We start from the raw sequence: 23,222 nt of genomic DNA, 5'->3' as shown, positions 1-23,222 counted from the left end.
AATCATGGAAAATGTGTTGGTAAGACGTTGTGCATTTCTCAACAGATGGTAGCAAAGTCAGAATGGAAGAGCCTTTAGAGAGTTGACTGGAACGTGATGGTTATAAAAAACAATTTCAGTAATGTGCAAAAACAAAAAACACAGCACACATCTCCATTTGCAATAATATATCTATACTGTTTAATATTGAAATGATTTCATTACATTTTGCTGTGTTACAGACAGTAAACACGAGTCAATAATACAATAAAAGACAGAAAATACAGTCTGATGTTATTAGCACCACTAGACACTATTGTCCTTGTACGGTTTTTAGTATTTTAATATAGCTGAACTTGACATCTACTGCCTACACATGGTCTTTGTACACCAGAGTTAACTAAGACAGTGTTTACATTATGAAGAAGAGAATCAGTAAAGAACAGTACACATGAATTAACACAGCGGCAGTATGATTAGGTATGGGAAATGTAGAGGGTATGTGGACAATACATCTTTGAATTGGCATCGGTGCCTATTGTTATAATCACATATATATTTGCCCAAAAAAGGGGGAAGTCGCCACCAAACAAACTTCTGAGAGCAGTCAACCAAACTTCAACATGCAGAGGAACCAACATTTTATGTTCTAGTTCATATGGAGCCCAGAAACTGACATAATGTAGTCAAATATTATCAAATACAACTGAACATATTTCTAATAACAATATTGCCAGTTAAAATAATGAATTTAATTTAATCTCAACTCACCACTTTGGAGGACTGCAGGCTAGTTAATGAACGTAGCTTAACTGGAAACCCTGGTGGCTAAACACACCAGCAATGTCAGCTAGCTGCACATAGCTGAAGCTAAGCTTGGTTATACAACCATACCAGCCATGAGACACAACTGTAATGATCAATATACTCTACTATACACCTTAATGGTGTCTTATCACTTGATAAACTCTTGTGACGCTAAAGCAGTTTAGCCAACAAAAAAAGCTAAATTTCTTCAAGGGTATATCTTTTGTCTTCATCACAGACCACAAAGTAATTGTCAGACTTTATATTCTATAATCCTGTGTGTGTATTTTCGCTTTGTTTCTTAAAAATGTGTGTGTGTGTGTATGTATGTATGTATGTATGTATGTATGTATGTATGTATATATATATATATACACACACACACACACACACGTTTTTAAGAAACAAAACAAAGCAAAAATACAAAAAGTAGCTTCTTGCTTTTAAATAGTATTAATTCTCAATGAATCAATTACTTGATTAAAATGTCCTGTTTAGCCCAACCAACCCAAAACTATTGAGTTTACCATCACAGCAGACATAATAAAATATTCACATTTAAGAAGCTGAAACGTGGCAATTTTATAATTTCTCAAGATTAATCGATTACCAAAGTAGTTGTTGATACATTTTCTGTTCCTCCATTCTAATCATTTAACAAACAATATTATTTCTTTAAGGAATTCAGTTCTATTCATGATTTGTTTGGTAACCTTTTGTCGGTTTTGGAGCTCCATAAATTTGCACCCAAAATATGGTTAAAAAAAAATGAACAAAAAAAACAGCCAATTCTTTCATTTTCAAAAGAGTAACACATTTCTTTAAATTCATACATACAACGCTTTCTCGACAATAGCTTCATGAATTCTTCGAAACTGCTGCTAAAATAAAACGGCAATATTCCCAAAACTTTTCTTGAAGCTGAAGGCAACAGGATTAAATCCTATTGGATACACACTCCGGCTTTAGCAGCTAAACCCCAAAACTACAAGTCCCAGTAGAGACCCTACTTGGCAAACCCATGAGCACTCCGTTTTGCAGAAACTGCCATGCTGAATGCTTCATTATGTGATATTTGCTTAGAGTGTGATGCAGAATGCTCAGTCACTGTGGTGTCTAGGCTGCTACTTCATCACTGACAAACCGTCATTTAACAACAAGAGCAGGTCCATCTTTTCCGAATCTAATACAAGCCTTTGGCGGCTAGCCTTAGTTCAGGATAATTAGACTATAAAAACACATTAAGCCTAGTTGCCTAGAATATAGGGCTCCTAAAGACTGTGCAAAATGTCCCTTCTCAGTTTCCAGAATATCAGCTCTTCAGTTATTTAACTGTATGATATTAAATCAGAAAAACATACACTTAAAGAGATTCAATGTGATATTCTTTTTAAGATGCGGGAGACATCAGGGCTTATAAATGTCTGTCTCTGATACATTCTTAATGCACAGTGTTGCTTTGATGACGTCTCAGATGGGTTTTGTCTTGTTTGCAGCTGGATTAAGGGAGGACTTGTTCACTAAATTATCAAACAAAAGCTAAGGATTAACATTTGAATCCTGCTTCTAAAGTGGATTTAGAATGCCACACTTCCTCCGAAAGCCTTGTCATATGTAATTTAGTGTGAAAAGTGGGGTAAAACAAATAATCTGTGGTTTATAATATTATAAAGTTTGTTTGATTTATTATACCAGCAATTGATTAATACTGGTTTCGCAGAACATAACTTGTGTAGATTCTAATATAATATTTCGATATAGTAGGATTTCTTTTTGCTTAATTTTCCACATCCCTTTGGTCTAAATAAAACATTAATTCAGAGGACTTAACACTGGTCAAGGCAACATTTCTGGCAGGAATTGCATTTTTGAAATTTCCTATAATCTTATGCCATGGAAACATAAAAAAGCACACCTGCCATCAGCATATTTTGATTAATATAACTGCTACTGCATCAGCCTTCAAACCACACTAGCTGAACTGTAATATAAAGTGCTCGCAATAATAGATCTCATTACTCAATTGGCAACAGACAACTTCCTTTACATTTTCTCCTTGCATGAAATATAACGTCACATATAAAAGCCCCTTCAACAGGAGCAAACTGGTAAGAGCTAAAACTAATTTCTCTTAATTTGGGTTGTGATTGGGGAACAAGCCAATCAGAAACAGCCATTGTTGTACTGTATGCATCATCAGGGATAGTCACAAATTACTGTTAAAAGAGCGTCTTTAGTGTCATACAGGAAGACTGAAACACCAGTATAGGGAGCAGGGTGAACCATAACTGACTCCTCTGCCACTTTTCCAACTTACTAACCACAAACTCTGCTCTGAATTTGAACAAATAATACAATAATTGACTGTAGTTCGTTAATCATTTAAGAGCGTCAATATCCACACGGTACGTTTAAGCGTTTATGCGTTTGGATTCAGCCGGCTGTGTGGAAATGTTTTTTTCATGACAACTCTGCAATCTATTGCTCACCTTGTATCTGCAAACATGCTCCCCGTTATGGGCTAGTGTGGCGATCAAATTCAAAGTGCATAAATCAGTAGTATTCACTACTATCCCTCCTCTTTTACCATCAGCCACGATCATCATCCATAACATAGAAACATTCAAATCCCTCAGATTATAAGGCGAATGCACAAAACTATAACCACAGTATCTCAGTATGGTCTCTTGGGCTAGTGCTTCTGAAAACGGTGATGAATACTTGATAAGTAACGTTACATTTGAGCCGTTCTAATGATCCAAAAGTACTAGGAGTGTCTCCAGGGATAAATAGAGATACACTGTGCATGATAATGTACTCTTAAGGGGGGCTTTTCGCTTTCTTTTGTGTAGCTAACAGAGTGCAGTTTACTAAGCTACCACAAGAGAGCAACAGTCTTTATGTTTGTGAGACACTGCTTTAGTCCGCTCTCTGCCAACAATCAGAAGCCCCCCCATCTACCAATGACCAGATCAATTCTTAGATGGGTATAACAATTTCGCAGCTACCTCATCAAACTGCCCACATTTTGCAAATAGTTTCTCATTTCGGACCCTGGAGCTTCCTCTCCAGTAAGGCGAGATTGGATTCATCAAAGCCAGAATATATATATTCAACAATTTAACAGCTCTAGACTTTTCATTTAAAATGGCAGTCTCAAACTGGACCCTGTACAAAAGCAGCAAATCAAAGTACAAAACGCGTGTTTGACACATGAAGAAACAAAAGAAAAAGTACCATTATCAAATAGCATCCGATGTGGCCCTAACCATTTAACCATGGCAGTTTAAACGATACATGTAACTGGGGGGAGATAAGAGGCATAAGACTACACGAAGGTGATTACATTTTGTCTTTTAAATAAAACAATGAGCAGCTTATTACATTTACAAAAGCTTATCCACAAATTCCAACATTCGGAAGTACCAGCCAAGACGCAACATGGGGGCACATTCAAATGACTCCAAATGTAAACATGAGGAATTAATCACAAGGAAGAAACGCATCTTAACAATATTTACAGGTTAACACTACAAGTAGGCTCTCTATAGATAAAGTGAGTGGGAGTGCATCAATAGTGCACAAGAGACTCTTTTTGGAGAATTAATTGATTGAAATGTCAGATTTAAAACTTAATATTTTGACATTTTGTGAAGTTGCTTTAGTTTTCTTGCAGAGTTAGCTGAGAAGATAGATACCGCTCCCATATTTGTAAGCTAAACATGAAGCTACAGCTGGTAGCCAGTTAGCTTAGCATTAATAAATAAACAAACAGGGAGATAACGCTAGCCAAGCTTTGTCCAAAGGTAACAAAATCCATCTACCATCACAGTTTAAGCTCACTAATTAACATGTTAAATTACTTTTGTTTAAACTGTACAGAAAAGTGTAAAAACATCAATTTCTGATCTCACAGGAAGCAAAGTCTGGCTAGCTGATAAAACAATGGGTTTTTACACTTTGTTTTAGTTTTTTTCAAAGAATAAAACAACATTTAATGTGTCAATTATTGAGTTTTAGGTGCTGGTAGGTGAATTTCTTTTTTTTCCTTGTTTTTAACATCCAGACAGAATCAAGCTAGCTACTTTCCTCTGTTTCCAGCCTTTGTGCTGGCTAACAAGCTAAGCTGCTAGCTGTAGCTTCACATCGAACGGACAGACATGATAGGGGTATCGATCTACCCATCCAACTCTCAGCAAGTAAGCAAATACGTGTATTTTACAAAATGTCAAACTATTTACTACTTTAAGAGAACAAGTTTTTCCTGACAAGGGTTTGATTCTTTCACTTCTACTCCAGTAGGTTTATGACAAACAATTGTCAAAAGTGCACATAGAGTCACAAATGTTTAAGGGGTATTACTGCACATCCATAACTTTGATTTGATTCTGCAGATCACCTTTATAAGGAATTTACTCATTTATAATAATGTTGTAATCATAAGAAGCCCTTTTTCGTGATGCCAAAATGACTCACCGTCAGAGCTCTGAGAGTTTTAAGCATTAATGTTCATCATATACATCGTGATGAAATGTGCACACTTACGGAGCTGCGTAATCCGTTTTTTGTGAATATTATTATCCCTACGCTACTGGTATTCTGCAAACTAATGACAAAGACCAGGTTTAGTTGGGAAATGTAAGTTAACATTAACATTAGATTTTAGACCCACAAATATACCGTAGGTCCGATTACATTAGGTTTTTACTAACAAGTCACAGAAAAGTGCGATATCGTCTCAGAGCCGAAACTACAGGAGAGGAGCGCTTAATGTAAGCAAAAGATGAGTCAACAAATTACTCTATCTCCTGACAAGGGGGAAGCATTGTTTAGCTGAACGTAGATCCTCATCTCACGACTCACGCACATACACACACACACACACACACACGCGCGTCACACGCACTGCATTGCATGGCCGACTCTCCGCGCATCACAACTTCTCTCGCGTCCTTACACATTGACTGAACGTGCCACGAATAACACACCATCACAATTATAAAAATGGAGACAATTAGGAGTACATTTTAAATATCACTAGAGTTAAATGTAAGGTGCAGGATCGATTATAAATGCTGTATAACATTATGTAACTATAGCAGGTGAGCTAACAGGATTTGGTTATTGGCAATGCCATATACATGTATATGCTCAGACAAATCAGCATTTGGTTATTGCTGGGTCAGATCAGAACCACTCGCTACACCTTGGCAGAGAACGATCGAAACATTTCTTTTTTTATAATTCTCATTGTAGTGTGGTTCTCGCTTGACTTGTGACCCCCGTAGAGTGAGGATTTAGGAAACTCTTCCTTAGACTTTGTAAAAGATGCTACAATCAATGCATTGTGCAAGACTCTGGAGAGACGTGTGCAGGGGTGGAAAATCCCAAAAGAAACCAGAACAGAGTTGTGAAATTCATGAGGAGAGGCGTGGTGACGACACGTACTACTGGACTCTGAGGTTATCTATTGTACTAAACAGAGTCAAAAATAACTATTTCTTATTGTGGTAGGTGTATGTGTGTGTTAGCCTTCAGTCAGTTTTTCCTCTCAGTGTAACTGTCACTGAGGCGCATCACTCTCCGGCTGCAGGAGTCCCCTTAAAAGCTCGAAGAAAAACAATAGTAACAAAAGTGCTTTCGATGCTACGGATGTTTGTTAGTTGTTGGAGTTCATCCTACCGGCAGAGAACAGGGGAGGCGGTGGGGGTAAATGAGGGGTGGGAGGCAGCCCCCCCATGGAGTGCAGCAGGGGAAGAGACAGTTGGCTGCCGTGGAGGTGGTGTGGACTAGAGGCAGCAGCGGGTGTGGTCGCAGACGTGGTGGGGAGCGCCGCCCCCAGCTGTACCTGGCCGGAAGAGTCCGCGGCGGGCGAGGCCAGAGGCTGATGGAGGCCGAGGGGGTCGTTGCCGTCGTTGACCATGGGGTTGCTGACGCGGAAGCATTTCTCCCTGTGGGCCTTGAGCATGTTGGAGAAGCGGAAGCGCTGGCCGCACACCTCGCAGGGGTAGGGCTTCTCCCCGGTGTGGGTGCGGCGGTGGCGCTTCATGTTGGGCCGGCTCGTGAAGCTCTTCCCGCAGATCTCACAGATGTACGGCTTCTCTCCTGCGCAAAGAGGGACACGATGAGCTGAACAATACGCCGCCTTAACACATTCAGTTCTTAACCACTAGTTGTGCTGCGGTGCAGTGGGTGGGACAGTGGGTCTCCATATTGTTTGTAATGTGACCTTAAAATGTGTCCGAAGTAGTGCAAGAAGTGACTGACCAGTGTGTGTCTTCATGTGTTCGTCGAAGTACTGTTTCATGTTGAAGTCCTTTCCGCACCACTGGCACATGAACTGCTTGTGGCCGATGTGGATGCTCATGTGGGATCGCAGCTGGTATTTGTACTGGAAGCGCTCATTGCAGTTCTGAAACGGCACACAGTGAACATTTTTACACAAAGTCTTAAATCAGAAACGGTCACAAGAAGAGTTCTCGATGGATTTCATAAGTCTTTGATTTAGAGGAATAGTTTGACATGGTACCGTAAATATGATGCTACGGTCAGCCAGCAGCAGGTAACTTAACTTTTGGACTGAGCCAGGCTAGCTGTTTCCCCCTGTTTCCAGTCTTTGTGCTAAGCTAAGCTAAACTTTTCCGGGTTGTAGCTTTATATTTACTGTGCAGACATGAGTGGTACCAATCATGCGTATAAAGATAGGTAAATGATTTGTTAATGATAATGATTTCTCTTTGATCAACACATCTGGATCCCTGCCTGATCCAAAATCCTTGCCTTTAACATGAGTATTTTACAAGAAACGGCCATAAAGAGACTAAATTAAATGACATCCCAGACACCAATCATTTCAGACATCACAGGTTTTAAACTGTCGGGTATCTCAGATGGAGTGAAACTCTTCATGCGAGTCAAGTGGAGAACAGCGTAAATACGTATAATGTAAAAGCAGCTCAAACCTCACACTTGAAGGGTTTCTCTCCCGAGTGCTGCAGAGAGTGAACCTTCAGGGACATGCTGCGCTTGAACGACTTCCCGCACGTCTCACAGGTGAACGGCATGTCCTTCGTATGAGCTAAAGACACACACACACACACACACACACAGTACAAGATAATGGTTACTGGTATTCACTATTGAGCCACTTAATAGCAGCAGGGGGACAAATAAGCAAGCTGCTACCCTAAAATAGCACTTAAAGAACACTGATGCTTTTTCATTGGCTAAATACGCTGCTAAGTACAATGGATGTGTCTCATCTGGTAAATAATCTATTTCCTCTGAAGTTTCCACATCGAACTCTCAAGTCACTCATTCAGCAGGAAGGATAAATAGGGCTTCATACGAACCCTTCTGCTACCACTGAAACACATAATGACAGGGAGTCAGGCAAGTCTCTCTGGGAAATAAGATGCTTATCTCCCAAAAAAAGGGAAGTGGAAAGCAACACCCAAAACAAATCGCGCTCAACAATCAGTGGGAAAGGAAGCCTGAAGTAATAAACGGGAACAAAGCGACCGGACTGGGACCGCTGATGTCACTGCCACTCACCAACCATGTGCTTCCGGACGTGAGCCATGGTGTAAAACTTCTTCTCGCAGATCTCGCAGGAGAACTTCTTCTCGGCGTAGCCGTGGACGATCTTGTTATGCTCATGTAACGACCACAGCTTTTTGAAGGCCTTGCCACATGTTACACACTAAAGGGGGGGGAGGGGGCAGAAGAGGGGGGAAATATCGAGTTATTACTGGAGCTATTTGGATATCATCTGGAACAGCCTTTACAACCATAATACAAGTGTGTGAGCTCTCACAGATACTTGAGTGTTCGCTGGACCAAAAAAGCAATTAGAGTCAGTAGATTAAAGCAGCGAATGATCTTCAACGCCACAGCAGGAGTCCAGCTGCTCACTGCAGAGTGCAGGTACTGAGACATAGCAGACTGTTTTATTACTGCAGGTGGACTGTCTATGACGAGTGTTTATATGGTTGCATGATTGTAACTGTACATGCACTAATTATTGACTGAACGATACTTTCAAAGCGGTGAGAAAGCTGAGCTTCAACCATAACCAAAAACCATTTACTCAAAGGTAGAATGAGCAGGATTTTCCAAAAAAAACATTGTAGAGACCGATACGAAAATAATCCTTCTCAATCATCACTTTTGGTCCACTAAAGGTGTGTGGTGGTGTTGTCTGTATCTACAGAGATCCTCTGCTTGTATTTTCTCTTTTATTTTCATTTTGCTGCGTTTGGGACGTTTCTGGGCATCGGCTTCTATAAGCAGGCATGCAACTAATTGAGTCATCAACTAATTCAGAAGCCCTTTTGTATGTGTTGCAGAATCTTAATTTGTAAAGTACTACCGGCAAGTAGTAAATTAGAAGCTGTCCAAATTATTTGCTGTGGCTCGTGAAGCGTGGCGACAGTAAAACGTGACCCAGATGAATGTGTCAGCACTTTTATGAACTCTGAGCTTCTTTCATCCTGCTAATGACAACATGTCAGAGGGTCACAGAGATTGTAGCGAGACATGGTCACAGCAGAAAGTGGCACCGTGAAATTTGTCCATCTTTACCTCCCACCTAACATTTTGGTTTCAGGATTGTATCATTAAGATTTATAATAAAGACTTTTACAGAAGAGGAATAAAAAAAAAAATCTAACTTGGTCGCTAATGAGACAATACGTTGACAGAGTATATTTGAACATATCTTAACAGTCTACAAACCATTCCTCTTTTGAGGTTCAAACAAAGGTAATACGCTACAACTTCCTCCTTTTTGGACTCTCCAGCTCTCTGTTCCCTCACTGGTCAGTTATGTTTAGACGGTTGGCTTTTAACAATACATAATTTGTTTGTCAAATTCACCAAAGTGGAACTCAAGATAAAAAAAAATGGATTTACTTGGTGCCAAGCAAATCCACTTACTGGTGGGAGAAATAAACGACTCTTAAAAAGTGAAAGGGAAGTCTTTGGTCATAATCTGAATCCTACCTGGATGCTCTTCTCACAGTCGGTCTGCTGGTGCAGCAGCAGCTCGCTCTCCAGCAGGAAGCGTTTCCCACAGTTGTTGCAGATCTGCATGCGGTTGTGAGTGACGTTCATGTGTTTTTCCAGGTACCAGCGGTTGTTGAAGACGCGAGGGCATTTCTTACATGGGAAATGTTGCTTCTCCTCCAGCCTCAGCTTCTGGCCCAGGCCCTCTGCATCCAGCGTCCTCCTACCGCCCAGCCGCTGGTTGGCCAGCTTGGCCTCTGCCAGTGTCTGCCGCATGGAGGCGGTGGTACCCGCCATGGTATGGGCTCTGGTGCCACGGCGGGTTCGATCCATCATGGCCGGCAGCTCCAAGCCTGGAATGTTTAAGGTGTTCTCCTCCTCTTCCTCATCGTCCTCCTCATCTTCCTCCTCGCTGCTCAGCCCCAGTATGTCCCTCCTCTTCAGCCCGTCGTCCTCCTCCTCCTCCTCTTCTTCTCCGCCCGTGTGGTCGTTCTCCGCCTCGTCGTCCTCCCCTTCTGAATCTCTCTCGTTGTCGTGGCAACAACCAAACATGGCGGCCGCCTCCATGGCGCTTGCTGATTTGGTCTCCGGCCCCTTCGACACGTTGAGGGTCTGGTTGTTGAGGTTGACTTCAACAATGATCTGGTCTCTGTTGAAGGAGCCGTGGCTGTCGGAGGTCTTCGACTCCTCCCCGTTGCTCTCGACTTTGCACAGAGCGGCCACACCTGTACCAGCCCCGCCCCCTGACGCGTCCTTCTGGTAATACTGCTTCTGCTGGGAGGCCGTCTTGTCCGCCTCCTCCACTCTCACAGAGAACGGGCTGCTGCCGTCCCTCTTGTACAACCTCCCCAGCTCAGACTCCTGTTTGATCTCCGGGTACAGCTGGCTGGAAGGCATCGCTACAGAAGCCTGGTCACCGCCACCGAGCCCTTTCTGACTGGCCATATCTGAGCAGGTGGTTCTCAGCGAGTGGCTGCTGATGAGGTCGCGACAGGAGGCTGCGATGTCGCTCATCTGAAGCAGGGCCGCTGCGTTGAGCACGTCGTGGACAGTGCGGCTGCTCACCAGCAGTTTGGAAGTGTAAATGAAGTTGAGGATCTGCTGCAGGCCCTGCGAGGTCAGGGCATCCAGCGACAGGTCCACCCGGCGCAGCTGTTTGCTTTGTGCAAAAAGGGAGTGGAAGAAAGGGCTGTAGGCCGCCAGCACGCCCTTGTGGGCCGGGAAGGTGCTGTGCTGACGCACCAGAACGATGTCGATGTCGCACAGGTCAGGCTGGAAGAGGCGCTGCTCGTTCAGCCCGTCCATCAAACAGGTGAAGTGCAGAGCCACATCCTCCACCAGGGAGAACTCTGCAGAGGGGAAGTCTGTGGTCTTCTCCACTATGAGCTGGAGATGGTGGAGGAGAATGTGATGGAGGGAGACAGACAGAGAGAAAGGTTAAGATGGAAAATAGCTTCAACATTTCCCATTATAATTTATATATATATATATATATATATATATATATATATATATATATATATATATATATATATATATATATATATATTTTGTCTTCTTAAATCACAAAATGTTCTTGTCATTTCACAAAAACATGGGTATGTTGTCATAACATGATAGATATTTCAATCACATAACATTTTCATTAGTCTGTGATTTGACCTCAACCTAGAGGCATACATCCATCATGAATTATTATCCTAAAGTAGTTATTATACAGTAGTGTTCTTCATGATTTTCAGTTTGTTAAGTGCACTGCACACAGTCATAGACTGCATGTACGCTGCACGATACGATATGAGAAAAATCAAAAGGTGTAACACTCAGCGCTCTGTACAAGGTCCTCAACTTCCCAAGGTGGGTTTATTTTAGCACAGGAAGGGCAGGGTTTCGATCCAGACGGGATGCGAGTGGGGACAGAGCAGCAAACACACACACACACACACGCACACACACACACGCACACACGCACACACACACATATGAGATGTGCAATCATGCACAAAAACACAAATGCGCAAACACACACACACACACACAGCCAACGCAAACACAAACACATTGTCTGGTCTCTGCAAGGACTGACTGGTCTGCATTGGTATTCAGTGCCATCTCCCCCCCATTAGCCGGCTCTCTCAGCACACCCACTCACTACACCGTCCCTGTGGCACGGAGAATTATGCACAAGACAAAACACGTTCGGAGAAATAATTAGGGAAACCATGCCGGAATAAATACTAAGTAACCCTGCAAACAATTAATGGAATTTATCATTCTAGGAGTCTCTCGAAGGCAGAATAGGCCAAGTACTAATATAAACCTTGTTTTGGCTGGAGATGATATAGCTGTGAGCCATAATTACATCTCTTATTGTTCAGTGTTTACAATAACGCATGTGCAGGACAAGACACACACAAGAAAGAAGACAGAAAATAGCAAGATATTAAATAATAATTTTAGAACAGCAACTATTATGCCATTTATTGAAAAACTCTGTAATAAATTAGTACGAATCACATCGCTGCCCAACATATTTTCTCTTTAAGATCAATGAAATGACGTCTCATTGTTAAAGCTGGATAATGGATTTGTATTTGGTCCTAACCTTCAAAATCTGGCCTGTTTGAAGAATTCAATTATGGAAGTGTTAGATTTATTCATAGTTTTGAGCTGCTAAATTGGACTCTGAGCCAGAGAGGAGTGGAGATCGGGTTATCTCTCCCCATGCAAGGCTACAGACGTCGCCCAAGGGCAAAACACTGCAGCCATAATCAGATCAAGTGTAAGTTGCAGACTGGAAGATACGCGGCTTCAGCGATAATAATCTGCATCTTCTTCTGAGATTCAAATAGGACAACGCCGTCAAAGATTAAATTCTATAGGATGAATAATATCGTTAGCTTAGCGTCAAATTAAAGGAACCAATTATATTTTTAAGGTATGACGACGGGTGTATTTTCATAACGTTACATTAAATTGTAGATTTAGTTCACATTACTTTAAACAAAACAACTGTGTGATCGCCTTAATCCCTTGATGCTTATTCTTCAACCTCTTCAGGATTGCATGTCTGGGCCATCATTCATGGGTCTGAACATTTGATCTTAGGGATTTGAAATGAAAGATAATGATGCTTGCCATATGCACCTGTAAGACTCCAATAAAACAAGACTCCAAATGACTTCCCGAATGATTTCAACACTGTCTGCACAAGTCTTTATGCCCTAATACTGAGCTTGCAATGGGGCGTTTTAGGCACATAATGTTTTTGCATGCACATAATATTTTTGGGGAGAAATTATTACCAAGCATAGAACAAATGCATTTGAGCAAACAACAATCCTTTTCTATCATTAGCCTACGCTAATAATCTGTCTCAACCTAGAATACAAGAACAATGCTTCTTCTGTATTTCCATGTCTTGTGAGGATGCTAACTTTTAGCCTGGGACATGTAGCTTTAGCGTCAGTCTTGGTGATTTCATACTTCCGTATAGGAGACGACCAGCACAATATAACATCTATTTTGATTTCATGATAGCTTTTATGATAATTAGCTACAGTTTAGGTGACAGTTGACACCTAGAAACACGGCTATCATTGTAAACTGCCCACGTGAGAACTAATTATGGGTTTGGAAGTTAGCCAACTAGCTAATTAGCAACTAGTTTAGCAAATGTTTCTCTGGCAGAAATTAGCTAGCTACCAAAACAACGAGACTGCATGCTAATCGAGTGGAGACTGATTTACAAACTTAAATTATAACTACTTCCCATTCTGAAAGTGCTACCTCACTACCCAGTAATCAATTCTCCCACTAGCAATCCGATTGGAGATGAAAAAGCCAATCACAAATGATCGACTTCATTCTTCGATTGACTGAAATTTAACACGACAAAACATAATTCATGCGCTTGCGAAAAACCTTTTGATATGCTTGCTATGTTCAATCGAGCGCTCAGAGTTAAGGCATAACTATAATTTCATAATCCAGAGATTGCCCCTTTTAAACAATAAACTGCACCGTATATTTCTACTGCAAAAACAGTCAAATACTGCTGAATTGCGTTATTTTCATCATTAAAACTATTTAATCCAATAGCTGATAGTTGTCGCTACCATGCAGCTGTAGCAAACAAATTAAGTGAGTACTTTGCAATTGAAGACCTCATCCAACTCCCTCGATCTTTGTCTGTTATTATCTCCCCCCCCCCCCCCTTCTCATCCCCTTTCCTTGGAAATGTCAGGGAGAGAGCTTGTTTGCCGTCATTAGACGGAGCGCCACCTTTAAACAGTCTCCCACTACATTATTCATATCTGGCCCGACCTGTGACAAACACGCAGCGTGGAGGATTACTGACGCACCAAACAAGAGCTGTCGTTTAAATGGGCTTCAATCAAAAGCTCCCTTCACACTCACTTAATCTGGCAAACACAACATGTGAGGGGATCCTCTTGCATTGTACTCCGACATCTTGTTGCATGCGGCAACTCTCAAGGTTCATGTATTTTCATTCAATAGCAATATAATTTAAATATATAATCTATGCAATATGTACTGCAGGAAATGTACTGTGCCCTTTACATGTTATAGAAAATGACAGTTCTGCTAGTAAATAAGTAAACATGAAAAACAGTATTTATGCCATAAAATAGTCTTCAATACACTACCTGAACAGTTTGACGACTTCCTGAGAAAACGATCTCACCACAAGGTCTATTTAGTTGAACATGGTCTTCAACAGCAGATATTATTCACTGATCAAATGCGTGCTTCTTCATTGCTTGTTTTTTCAGATTCAAAAATCATACTAATTGGGCGGATGAATGCGCTCCAAGTGATCGCCACAATTACTCGGAAAGGTCACAACCGACGCCAGCCAAATCTAGCCATCCATTGTTTAACTGCTCTAATGGTGTCAGACATCATTTGCCAAGCTTTTTGGGAAGATAATTAAGGCATCTAAAAAATAAAAAAAATAATAAAAAAAACACACATCCCTGATCAGCCTGTTGGCAAAACTTTTAATTAAAAGTTTCAAACTACTTTACCACTAATCCAGTTTTGATGAAGCTGTGATGAAGGATTACTGCTTGGCTCAAGAGGAGGCTGCTTCATTCAAGTAATGAAAAAAGAAAACTTTTGGCTAATTATTGCTGTTGAATAGCTGTTGCTTTAGCTGTATTCAGTGACGGTCAGAGTCAGAGGTGCATGTCAAGCTCACAGTCGACGTGTAGTTCAAAGCTTGTGATAGAAAAGTATAGTTGGTGAATCGTCAGCCAGCTCAGCCATGTCAGGGTCGCTGGTATGCACTTGGCAGAGGCTCAGACTCATGGACCTCAGCCAGACAGAGCCGAGTCCAACAATGAAATCCCTCTTTCCAATTTGACTTTACTGGTGAGAATGGCCTTTTCCTCCCACACCTTTGCACTAGACGGCCCATGTGGATTTACTGCTCTATAAAGTTTACATCTCCGTCACCGGGGCTGTGCTGTGCCCTCCGCAGAGCTGCCATTTAAAAAAAATCTGTTCACTGTAATGTAGTTGACTGAGAGGCCACCTGTAACAGCAGCCTTGGCAAAAGTGTTCATTCCTTTCAATGTTTCTCTTGAGTTCAAATAAAGCTAACATTTCCCTAAAATGCTCCTATTCTGCTACTATTTTGCAACCCGCCATGTAAGACGGCAGATTTATGAGCAGAGGGGGGGGGGTCGCGGGCTCTGCCACTGCCACCCACGGAGCCCTTCAACCTACAGTAAAGAGCACACTCAGCAGCTCTCTCCGCAGCGAGGCGTCCTGCTGAGGGGCTCGGGCGCAGGGCTTCGACGTGACTGACACCCGGAGGAAGGAGAGTGGGCGCCGTGTCAGGCCTCATCTCCCTCACTGGCACGGCCATGGTAGGAGAGCAGAACACACACACACACAGATCCCCGAGTCATCACCGGCGCAGACGAGAGCGAAGCATGACAGGCTCGAACACGGACTCTCCACAGAGAGAGATCGCCCAGTTAACAACAGCGAGTTTTGGCCTCAGAGTAGCGTCAACGTGCTTTTGCGTGGCGGGATATGGACCGGGTCACGAGTAAACACGACCACGCAGAACGAGGCAAGGGCATGTCATTTCTGGCGGAGTCCAATCAGACAGCCATTAAAAAGTCATCTGGGTAATGACCGACACCGTGTCCTCTGTGTGCTCTGCAGACCTTCCCTGCTGCCGACAAGCCACAAGAGATGCACAACAGCGACAAAGAGAAGTAGAAACCATCACAAAGAGACGCAAAATGACTCCAAAAAGATGCAAAACAACCACAAAGAGAAAACAGACTAAGTGACGTGCAAAGATGCACAAACCAAAGTTTTTTACTCTGGCTGTCTTGCTCCTGTGTAAGAGGGGGGGGGGGGAAACTTTTATATGTCTGCACTGCCCATAATCCATCCATGCGTCTAGTGGAAGATTTCTCCTCTGTCTGCAGTCTGCACTCCTCTGCTCTGCTCTCTGAATCCAATCAGCACAGAGACCCAGCACTGACCTTGAGGTAGAACAAGCACATACAGTAGCAGATGCACGAGCTCACCCACCCACACGTCTGCAACCCCCGACCGCCCGCGCAAAGCGTATACCTGCATCGCAATCGTGCATTTGTGCGCACGTCAAGTAAACAGGAAATAAAGAAATCTGCCGTGTGTGCGAGGACGCTGCTGATGCATGCAAAGAGAGGATCTAAATGTGCCCGGACTCACGTTATCAAAACATGTTGCTCCGAGGTAAGCCAGACTGGTGATATCACAAGAGGCACGGTCTCACTTTTTAACAAGCCCTGCGGCGATCGTTACACGCCTATGATAAAAAAAAAAAAATCCAATAAAAATCAATGTTCAATGACTAAAGGGGGGAGCAACAGCAGCGGTCGGCAGCGTGTTCACTGCTGAGGTCAAACACTACACGGTCACATTAAAGTGGAGTTTAATACTCATCGGGATGACACTTTTTATCTGATAATCGTACTAAAACGGATAGTTACACCTCATGGTTAAGGGATTATATAAATCAGTCAATTAGTGGTGCACGCTGATGCAGATTCGTTGAAAAATCAACCCTCAGATTACCCAAACTCTGTACTGCGAGAGACTCTCGGAAATTAAAGAATTATTTTTGCTGAAAATAAAACGATGAGAGCAGTGGAAGTCAACCAAAACAGTAAAGGTGCGGGCTGTATAATTGAAACAGTTCGCTAAAAGATGCTACAGGCCTCAGTGGAGATGAGGGGAGCAGCAGAGTCTGGTGATAATTATCTGATTATTCAATCCATTGTTGTAAAAATATTGAAGATTTCAGGTAAAATGTACAGCAGCACAATTTCAGATGTAACAAAAAGGCAAATCCTAAATGACTTTAAAATGAGCCGCTAGTTTTTTCACTTCTCTCTTTCCACCACTTCAGCTAATTATTTTATTCCCCTCAGCCCATTAAAACATTTAACTTTCTTAACCACAGCATTCACTGCCGGCTGCAATTAATAAAGACAATATTATCAGCATTAGCGCTGCTCTAATCCCAGACATCCAATCTCCGCTCCACACTGTGGTCTTCCCCCCCGTCCTAATCCAGCAGCGTGGACTTGCCCCAGTCGTGCCCAGATGGAGCGCTCCACCAGCGTTCGCCTTTACATTTAAGCACATTTCCATCTATATGTTAATGCAACCACAGGTGACAAGTCAATCTACAACTGATACGCGTTTACCCGAGCATGAAATTGGGATGCACAAACAAAAATGAGGATGAGAACAGCAGGAGCAGCATCTTAGCGACGTACAGTACATTAACATTTGACAGCGTGAGCAGGATTGCCTCAGCATGCATGCTTTCCCCCGGTTTGTCCTTTGAACATGCCGGACAACAGTGCGTTTTTTTATCAGTTTGGTAAAGCTGGCGACAGTGCTTGTTGGCCAATCAGCAGGGATGGGAAAAAGGAGACATCAATCGGCGGTCGTCTGGAGTTGGGATGACTCTTGACGAGCAGTTGGGATTATCAAAAGGAGTTACTGGAGGCGGGTGTAAGGGGGGTGGGGGTCAGTGATGAGGTTGGAGCATCCACACTGAAGCTCTGCCAGGAAGTTTGTGTCTGGGGCCGATGAGCTGGGAGAGGAAGCGCTGAGTCAGGAAGCCTGGCCAAGAGAGCGGCCCGTGGTGCTGGCATCTCCTACTCACACACACGTTAAAACGCTTCACACACCACCGCGCCGCTGGAGTCATAACACACTGTTCCCAAGCCAGCGCCGCATGCACACGCGTGTGCACAACGCCGGGCGCACACACGCACACACACACACACACTCGCCTGCTGTGCACGCATTCATCAGCAAACACAGAGATGTGACGGCAAATACCTGTGGCACAACAAAGTGTGGAGGGCTGTACAAACAAGATACTTCTATTTTGTAAAATATCAAGAGGGGGGGAAAAAAAGATCAGAAATTCTGATTTATCCAAATGTACGGCACAAAGGGCGAAAGATGCACCTTTGAAGTGATCTTCTCGAGACAAAAGATCATTTGTGATGTGTAGCAGCGAGCAGGTGCAGACATACCCGAGGGCAATTACACGGGATGAAACTGTGATATCTTCATTACCCCTTTTATAGCATGACACACAGAGAGAAGAGGCTAACACAAGAGCCCCTTATCAGAGGAATCTCTCTGGTGTGTGTGTGTGTACGTGCACAGATGATGTTTGATGAGAAGGTCAGAGAGGACGGAGAGGAAAAAGACTTGGAGGAGCATCGGCTTTCTATAGCCGCAACCAATCAATGGACGACAGAGAAACGGTGAATGTGAGCTTAAAGGAATATAGTTCCGACATTTTCGGGAATGTATTTGTGTTTCCCCATTGGCGAGTTGGACAAGACGATCGATACCGCCACTCTCATCATAGCGGCACATTGAATATGGAGCTACAGCCGCCGACCATTAGCTTAGCTTAGCACAAAGACTGGAAACATTAACAAAAGCCACAAAACAGCACGTGCACACGCTGGTTTACCGCGGTGATGTGCCAGACTACTTCTTGGCTGGGAGCAGTAACTTCGTCCGACATATAACTTACACAAAACAGCAAATAGTTTGGGTTTTTTATGGATTTAATACACATTAGTGAGCTTTAGAGATGTTGGTATGCATATTTTGTTCCCTTCAAACTAAGCCAGGCTAGCCGTTTCCCCATGTTGCCTGTCTTTATGCTAAGCTAACCAGCTGTAGCTTTAAATTTAGTAGAGTGGCAGGATACCGATCTTCTTATCCAACTTTCTGCAAGAAGTACAAGAGGTGAATTTCACAAAATGTGAAACTACATTTACAAAAGGTTTAAATAACTGATTAGTTTTAGTTATTTCTAAATATTGTGATGGAAAATGAGTATACTTTTCAAACTGATCCGTCCACATATTTTCCTAACATTTGTGCATCTCTAAACCTCCTGCAGAGAAAGAATCTGTGTGCACAAACTAAACGTCAAACAAATATTTATGACGACTATCAGATCAAACATCCCTTCTTTCCTGGCTTGGCAATTCTCTGAAAACAGCATGAAAACTCATTCCCATCTGCTTTAAAGCTCCTCCTAAGTCTCTCTCTGGCCTGAATTCAGCTAAAAGCCATCAGAACACTTTAAACAGAAAACTCTCCCAACATCTTGAAAACGCCTGACGATGAAAGGCCAATCGAAATCCTCATATCAAGTTGTACCAAGAAGAACAAGCTGGTTAGCCTCTATGATAACGGGGTTCAAAGTTATTTCTTTAAAAAAAAAAGTGCCACAGGGAGTTAAATTAGTTTCCTAAATGAAAAGACACAGATGCCAGCTGCTGGGAAACAATGAAAATGTGGAATTATACAAAGAGTAAACTCAACCCCTATAATTACTTGTGCCTTAACCAACAAGAACAAAGGAAAGCTTACATAAACTCAGTGACTTTGACCTCGCTCTCTGCAGCCGTGTCCACCGTTTCTTAATATCTCAGGGGCATAAATTAGCAGCACCTACAGTGGGGGGGGGGGGGGGGGGGGGCCCGAGGATGTCTGCTGGAGTTTGTTGCCGGGGCTCAGGAATTGCCGCACTTGTCCCAAGGACGAAAGACAGTTTCCTTGCTCAGCACCCAGAGGCAGTGACGCTTCAAAGTCAAGGGTGGGCAGGAATGCCCTGAATAGGCAGTTACGTAAAACTCACAGCACCCTGAGAGGATGCAGAAGGAGCTACTCGGGGGGGCCGCACCAGCCTAAACAGGGTGGGATGGTGCAGCGTAAATTATCGAAAGTGTGCATGGAAGTGACACAGATTTATATATTCACAAATCCACCAATTTAGGAGAAAAACAAAACAATCATTTGGATACGAGAATGGAGGGATTATGAGACAATGGGCCTCTGGGCACCAAGACCCTCCTACATAGAGAAACACCCACAGACTGAACGAGACAAAACGACTACAAACAACGCTACCACATCGGTCACGCTGTTCACAAACGTGTTTCGTGTCTCTTTGTAGTCGTTTTGCATCACTTTGTACTTTCATCTCTATTCTTTTTTTACTCGTTTTGTCTTTATCTTTGTTGTTGATTTATTGACTTTCCAACAACAAATGTGAAGTCACTTCATACAGACTGTCTGGTCCAAGGCCCACCTGACCCCTTGGCCTCTGTAATAACAATAATAATAATAATAATAATAATAATAATAATAATAATAACAGTTATTAATACTGTAGGCCTGTTCAGTAATAAGGGAATTTATGGGTATGAAGCTATTGATAACAACACAATTAGCAGGAGACTAATCCGCTTTTGATGTCAACAAAGTAATTGCGGAAATTATCTGGGGCATGTTTACCAAAACAGTCAAAAGACACAATATCTCTGATCACCGGCGCATTGCCATTCACCCAACACACTTTGACTGTCACAGTTTATACTCTCATGCACGCACAAAAAAAAAAAAAAACACTAAATAGAAGAAAAACATACCAAAACCTCTCTCTCCCACCAGAAGCCACCCAACAAGCAGGGCTAACCCCACTGACCTGACCCAGATATTAACCCAAGCCTCCAGATGTGAACGCGCGCTGGGATTACTCCACCACTGCATCAAGCTCCACATGCTTTCCTAATGAGGCATCCTAATGTGACCCCGGAGACAGAGCGGACTGTCTGCCTCGCTATCTGCGAGCTCTGCCAGCCTGTCTGTGCAGAGGCATCTTCATCTAATGCGAGGGGAAATAAACAAAAACAAGTAATCATGGAGTCCGGCCGCAAATGACAACAGATATCCTGTAAAAGTGAAGAAAAAGAAGCGGAGCTCATGCAGCAGACAAAACACACCATAGAACTAAAACGTGATACAATAAAACAGACGCTATGATTTAGACACTTCCATGGATATTATTCACCTTTACCCGAGTGTCACCCGCAACAGAGTGAAGTTATTAAGACATGAAGAGTGACATCCACTCCTCTCTTGGACAACACCGAGGATGCATGGATGTCAAAGCCTAGCAAACTTGTCCTGCACCGGCTGTTTGCAGGAGAGGAGTTTCCCTGCACGCGGTGTCTACATTTGCACCAGTCACGACCTGAGCACCCTTTTCTCTTTTTTTTTTGCCCCGATATGAAAGAATTTAACTCCTTCTCTGCATCAATGTAGCTATTGTAGCCATCGCATTCTTTCGGCAGCTTCGATGTCCAAGTTGTGCCGTGTCGGCAAGTTGCAAACTTCGGGACAGAAAGCGCAAAAGATACACGGTGTGACAGCCCCGGCGGTGCGAACACACAACGAGGCACGAAGTGTGGCAAGTTTGATCGGCCTGCTAAGTAGCTGAAATTTGCAAGAGATCAAAGAGGGACACACACACACACACACAAAAAATAAACAAAAAAAAAATGCAGCGCTCTCCTCTGTAGCCTACCATTTTGATCCAGCGTTTCGAGGCTCAAAGGAGTCCCAGAATAACTCCTTCCGCACCAGTTTCCCCTCCGCCATGAAAATGACCGTTGAATTATCACATTTCTTCAGCTTTCTGCCTTATCCTCAATCTCTTTTTTTTGTTGTACCCCCACCGTGCTGCTGTAGCGTTCAGACAGACAAAAATGCAGAGGCTGCTTTTGCAGAAGGAATTGGTGATTGGAGCTCGGGGATCATATGGGCTTTTTGTCAGACGGTTTTAAAGGGACACGGTACCGTTTAACGTGGAGTTGCGAGACAGGCGCATTTCTTTGTACTGGAGGCTACTTGGATGGCTTTTTTCCTTTTTTTTCTTTTTTTTTTTTGGCGTGAGCAAGGAAAACTGTGGGAAGGACATGCAAAGCCATATGGCGCAAAACCTGGGTGCGCTTCCCTCTCAACTGTGCGCTCGGTGTGACGTCACATGTGCAGAGAGATGCGGAGGTCAGGACGTTCGTTCATTTCCCCATGTTGCAGAAGTCATTGTAACTTCACCACATATGGACACTGTGTTGTGCCAAATGTCAGCCCGTCATAACGACTTTATTCTCCAAACGGATGTTTAATTGAAATGATTTACTCCCAATAGGAATACCAGGGCCCCACGAACCTCTTATGGTGTCCTGGGCCGAGTTGGTGATTTGGTTAACCATCATTTTTGCATCATATAAGCATAACATATTACATCACATATGCATAGTATAAAGTTTACACTATAAACTGTCATAATAAAGGTGTAACAATAATAAAATACTTATTATAGGCCCGTTAAGGCCCCTATGATTTCAGTTCATATTGTGTTTAAGTGGTGAAAACTTACAAAACCAAATTACTACAACCCAAAAGTGTTGCAACTAACAATTGTTTTAATTATTGCAACTATCTTATCGATTAATCCAATATTTTTTTTTGACCTGACTTCTGAAAATGGGGGAGAAATGTCCATCACATTTTTCAAGAGACCAAGATCAAGTCTTCAAATGCCTTGTTCTGTTTTGAACAGCAGTCCAAAACACAAAGATATTCAGTTCACCATGATATGTGCGAATGTGCTTGAAAATGTCTCGAGCAATCAATTATGAGACATGGCCGTTCATGTTCTTGCTTTGTGAGGGTCTGGAGCCCCCAGACCAGTTGCCCACTTTGCCCAGTTAGTAATCCAGCCTTGTCTTTAACCCCCCTGAAGCATCCCTGAACCCCATTGCTCACTCCTGAGTAGACTGCATGGAGTAGAAGTCAATACGCTCATAACAAGGTGGCAAAGAAATTGATTGCAACCTGGAGCCAGTCCCATTCATCACTTCATGTCTACTCGGTGGAGCCCACAACATCAGTGTGGATACAGCAGAGCTGTCCACTCAACCAAAAACGACAAAAATCTTCAAACTCATTTCACATGAAAAAGGTTTTTTAAGGTAGAGTGTGTGGAAAACGTGTTCAAT

General features: G+C 42.8%; 1 protein-coding gene across 1 annotated transcript; it reads right to left on the bottom strand.

The window, feature by feature from the left end:
- Positions 1-6,445: 6,445 nt before the first annotated feature.
- zbtb47b (zinc finger and BTB domain containing 47b) lies at positions 6,446-21,819 on the bottom strand (the record flags this gene model as incomplete). Its single annotated transcript, XM_079291781.1, has 6 exons — positions 6,446-6,891; positions 7,054-7,198; positions 7,749-7,864; positions 8,341-8,488; positions 9,790-11,221; positions 21,746-21,819. The coding sequence occupies 6 exons, from the start codon at positions 21,817-21,819 to the stop codon at positions 6,446-6,448; spliced, it is 2,361 nt and encodes a 786-aa protein (XP_079147907.1).
- Positions 21,820-23,222: the final 1,403 nt, after the last annotated feature.

This window comes from Melanostigma gelatinosum (assembly GCF_949748355.1).
Source record: "Melanostigma gelatinosum genome assembly, chromosome: 20".
NCBI classification, from domain to species: Eukaryota; Metazoa; Chordata; class Actinopteri; order Perciformes; family Zoarcidae; genus Melanostigma; species Melanostigma gelatinosum.
The sequence above is the reverse complement of the archived record's forward strand: the minus strand, read 5'-3'. Positions and strand labels throughout refer to the sequence as shown.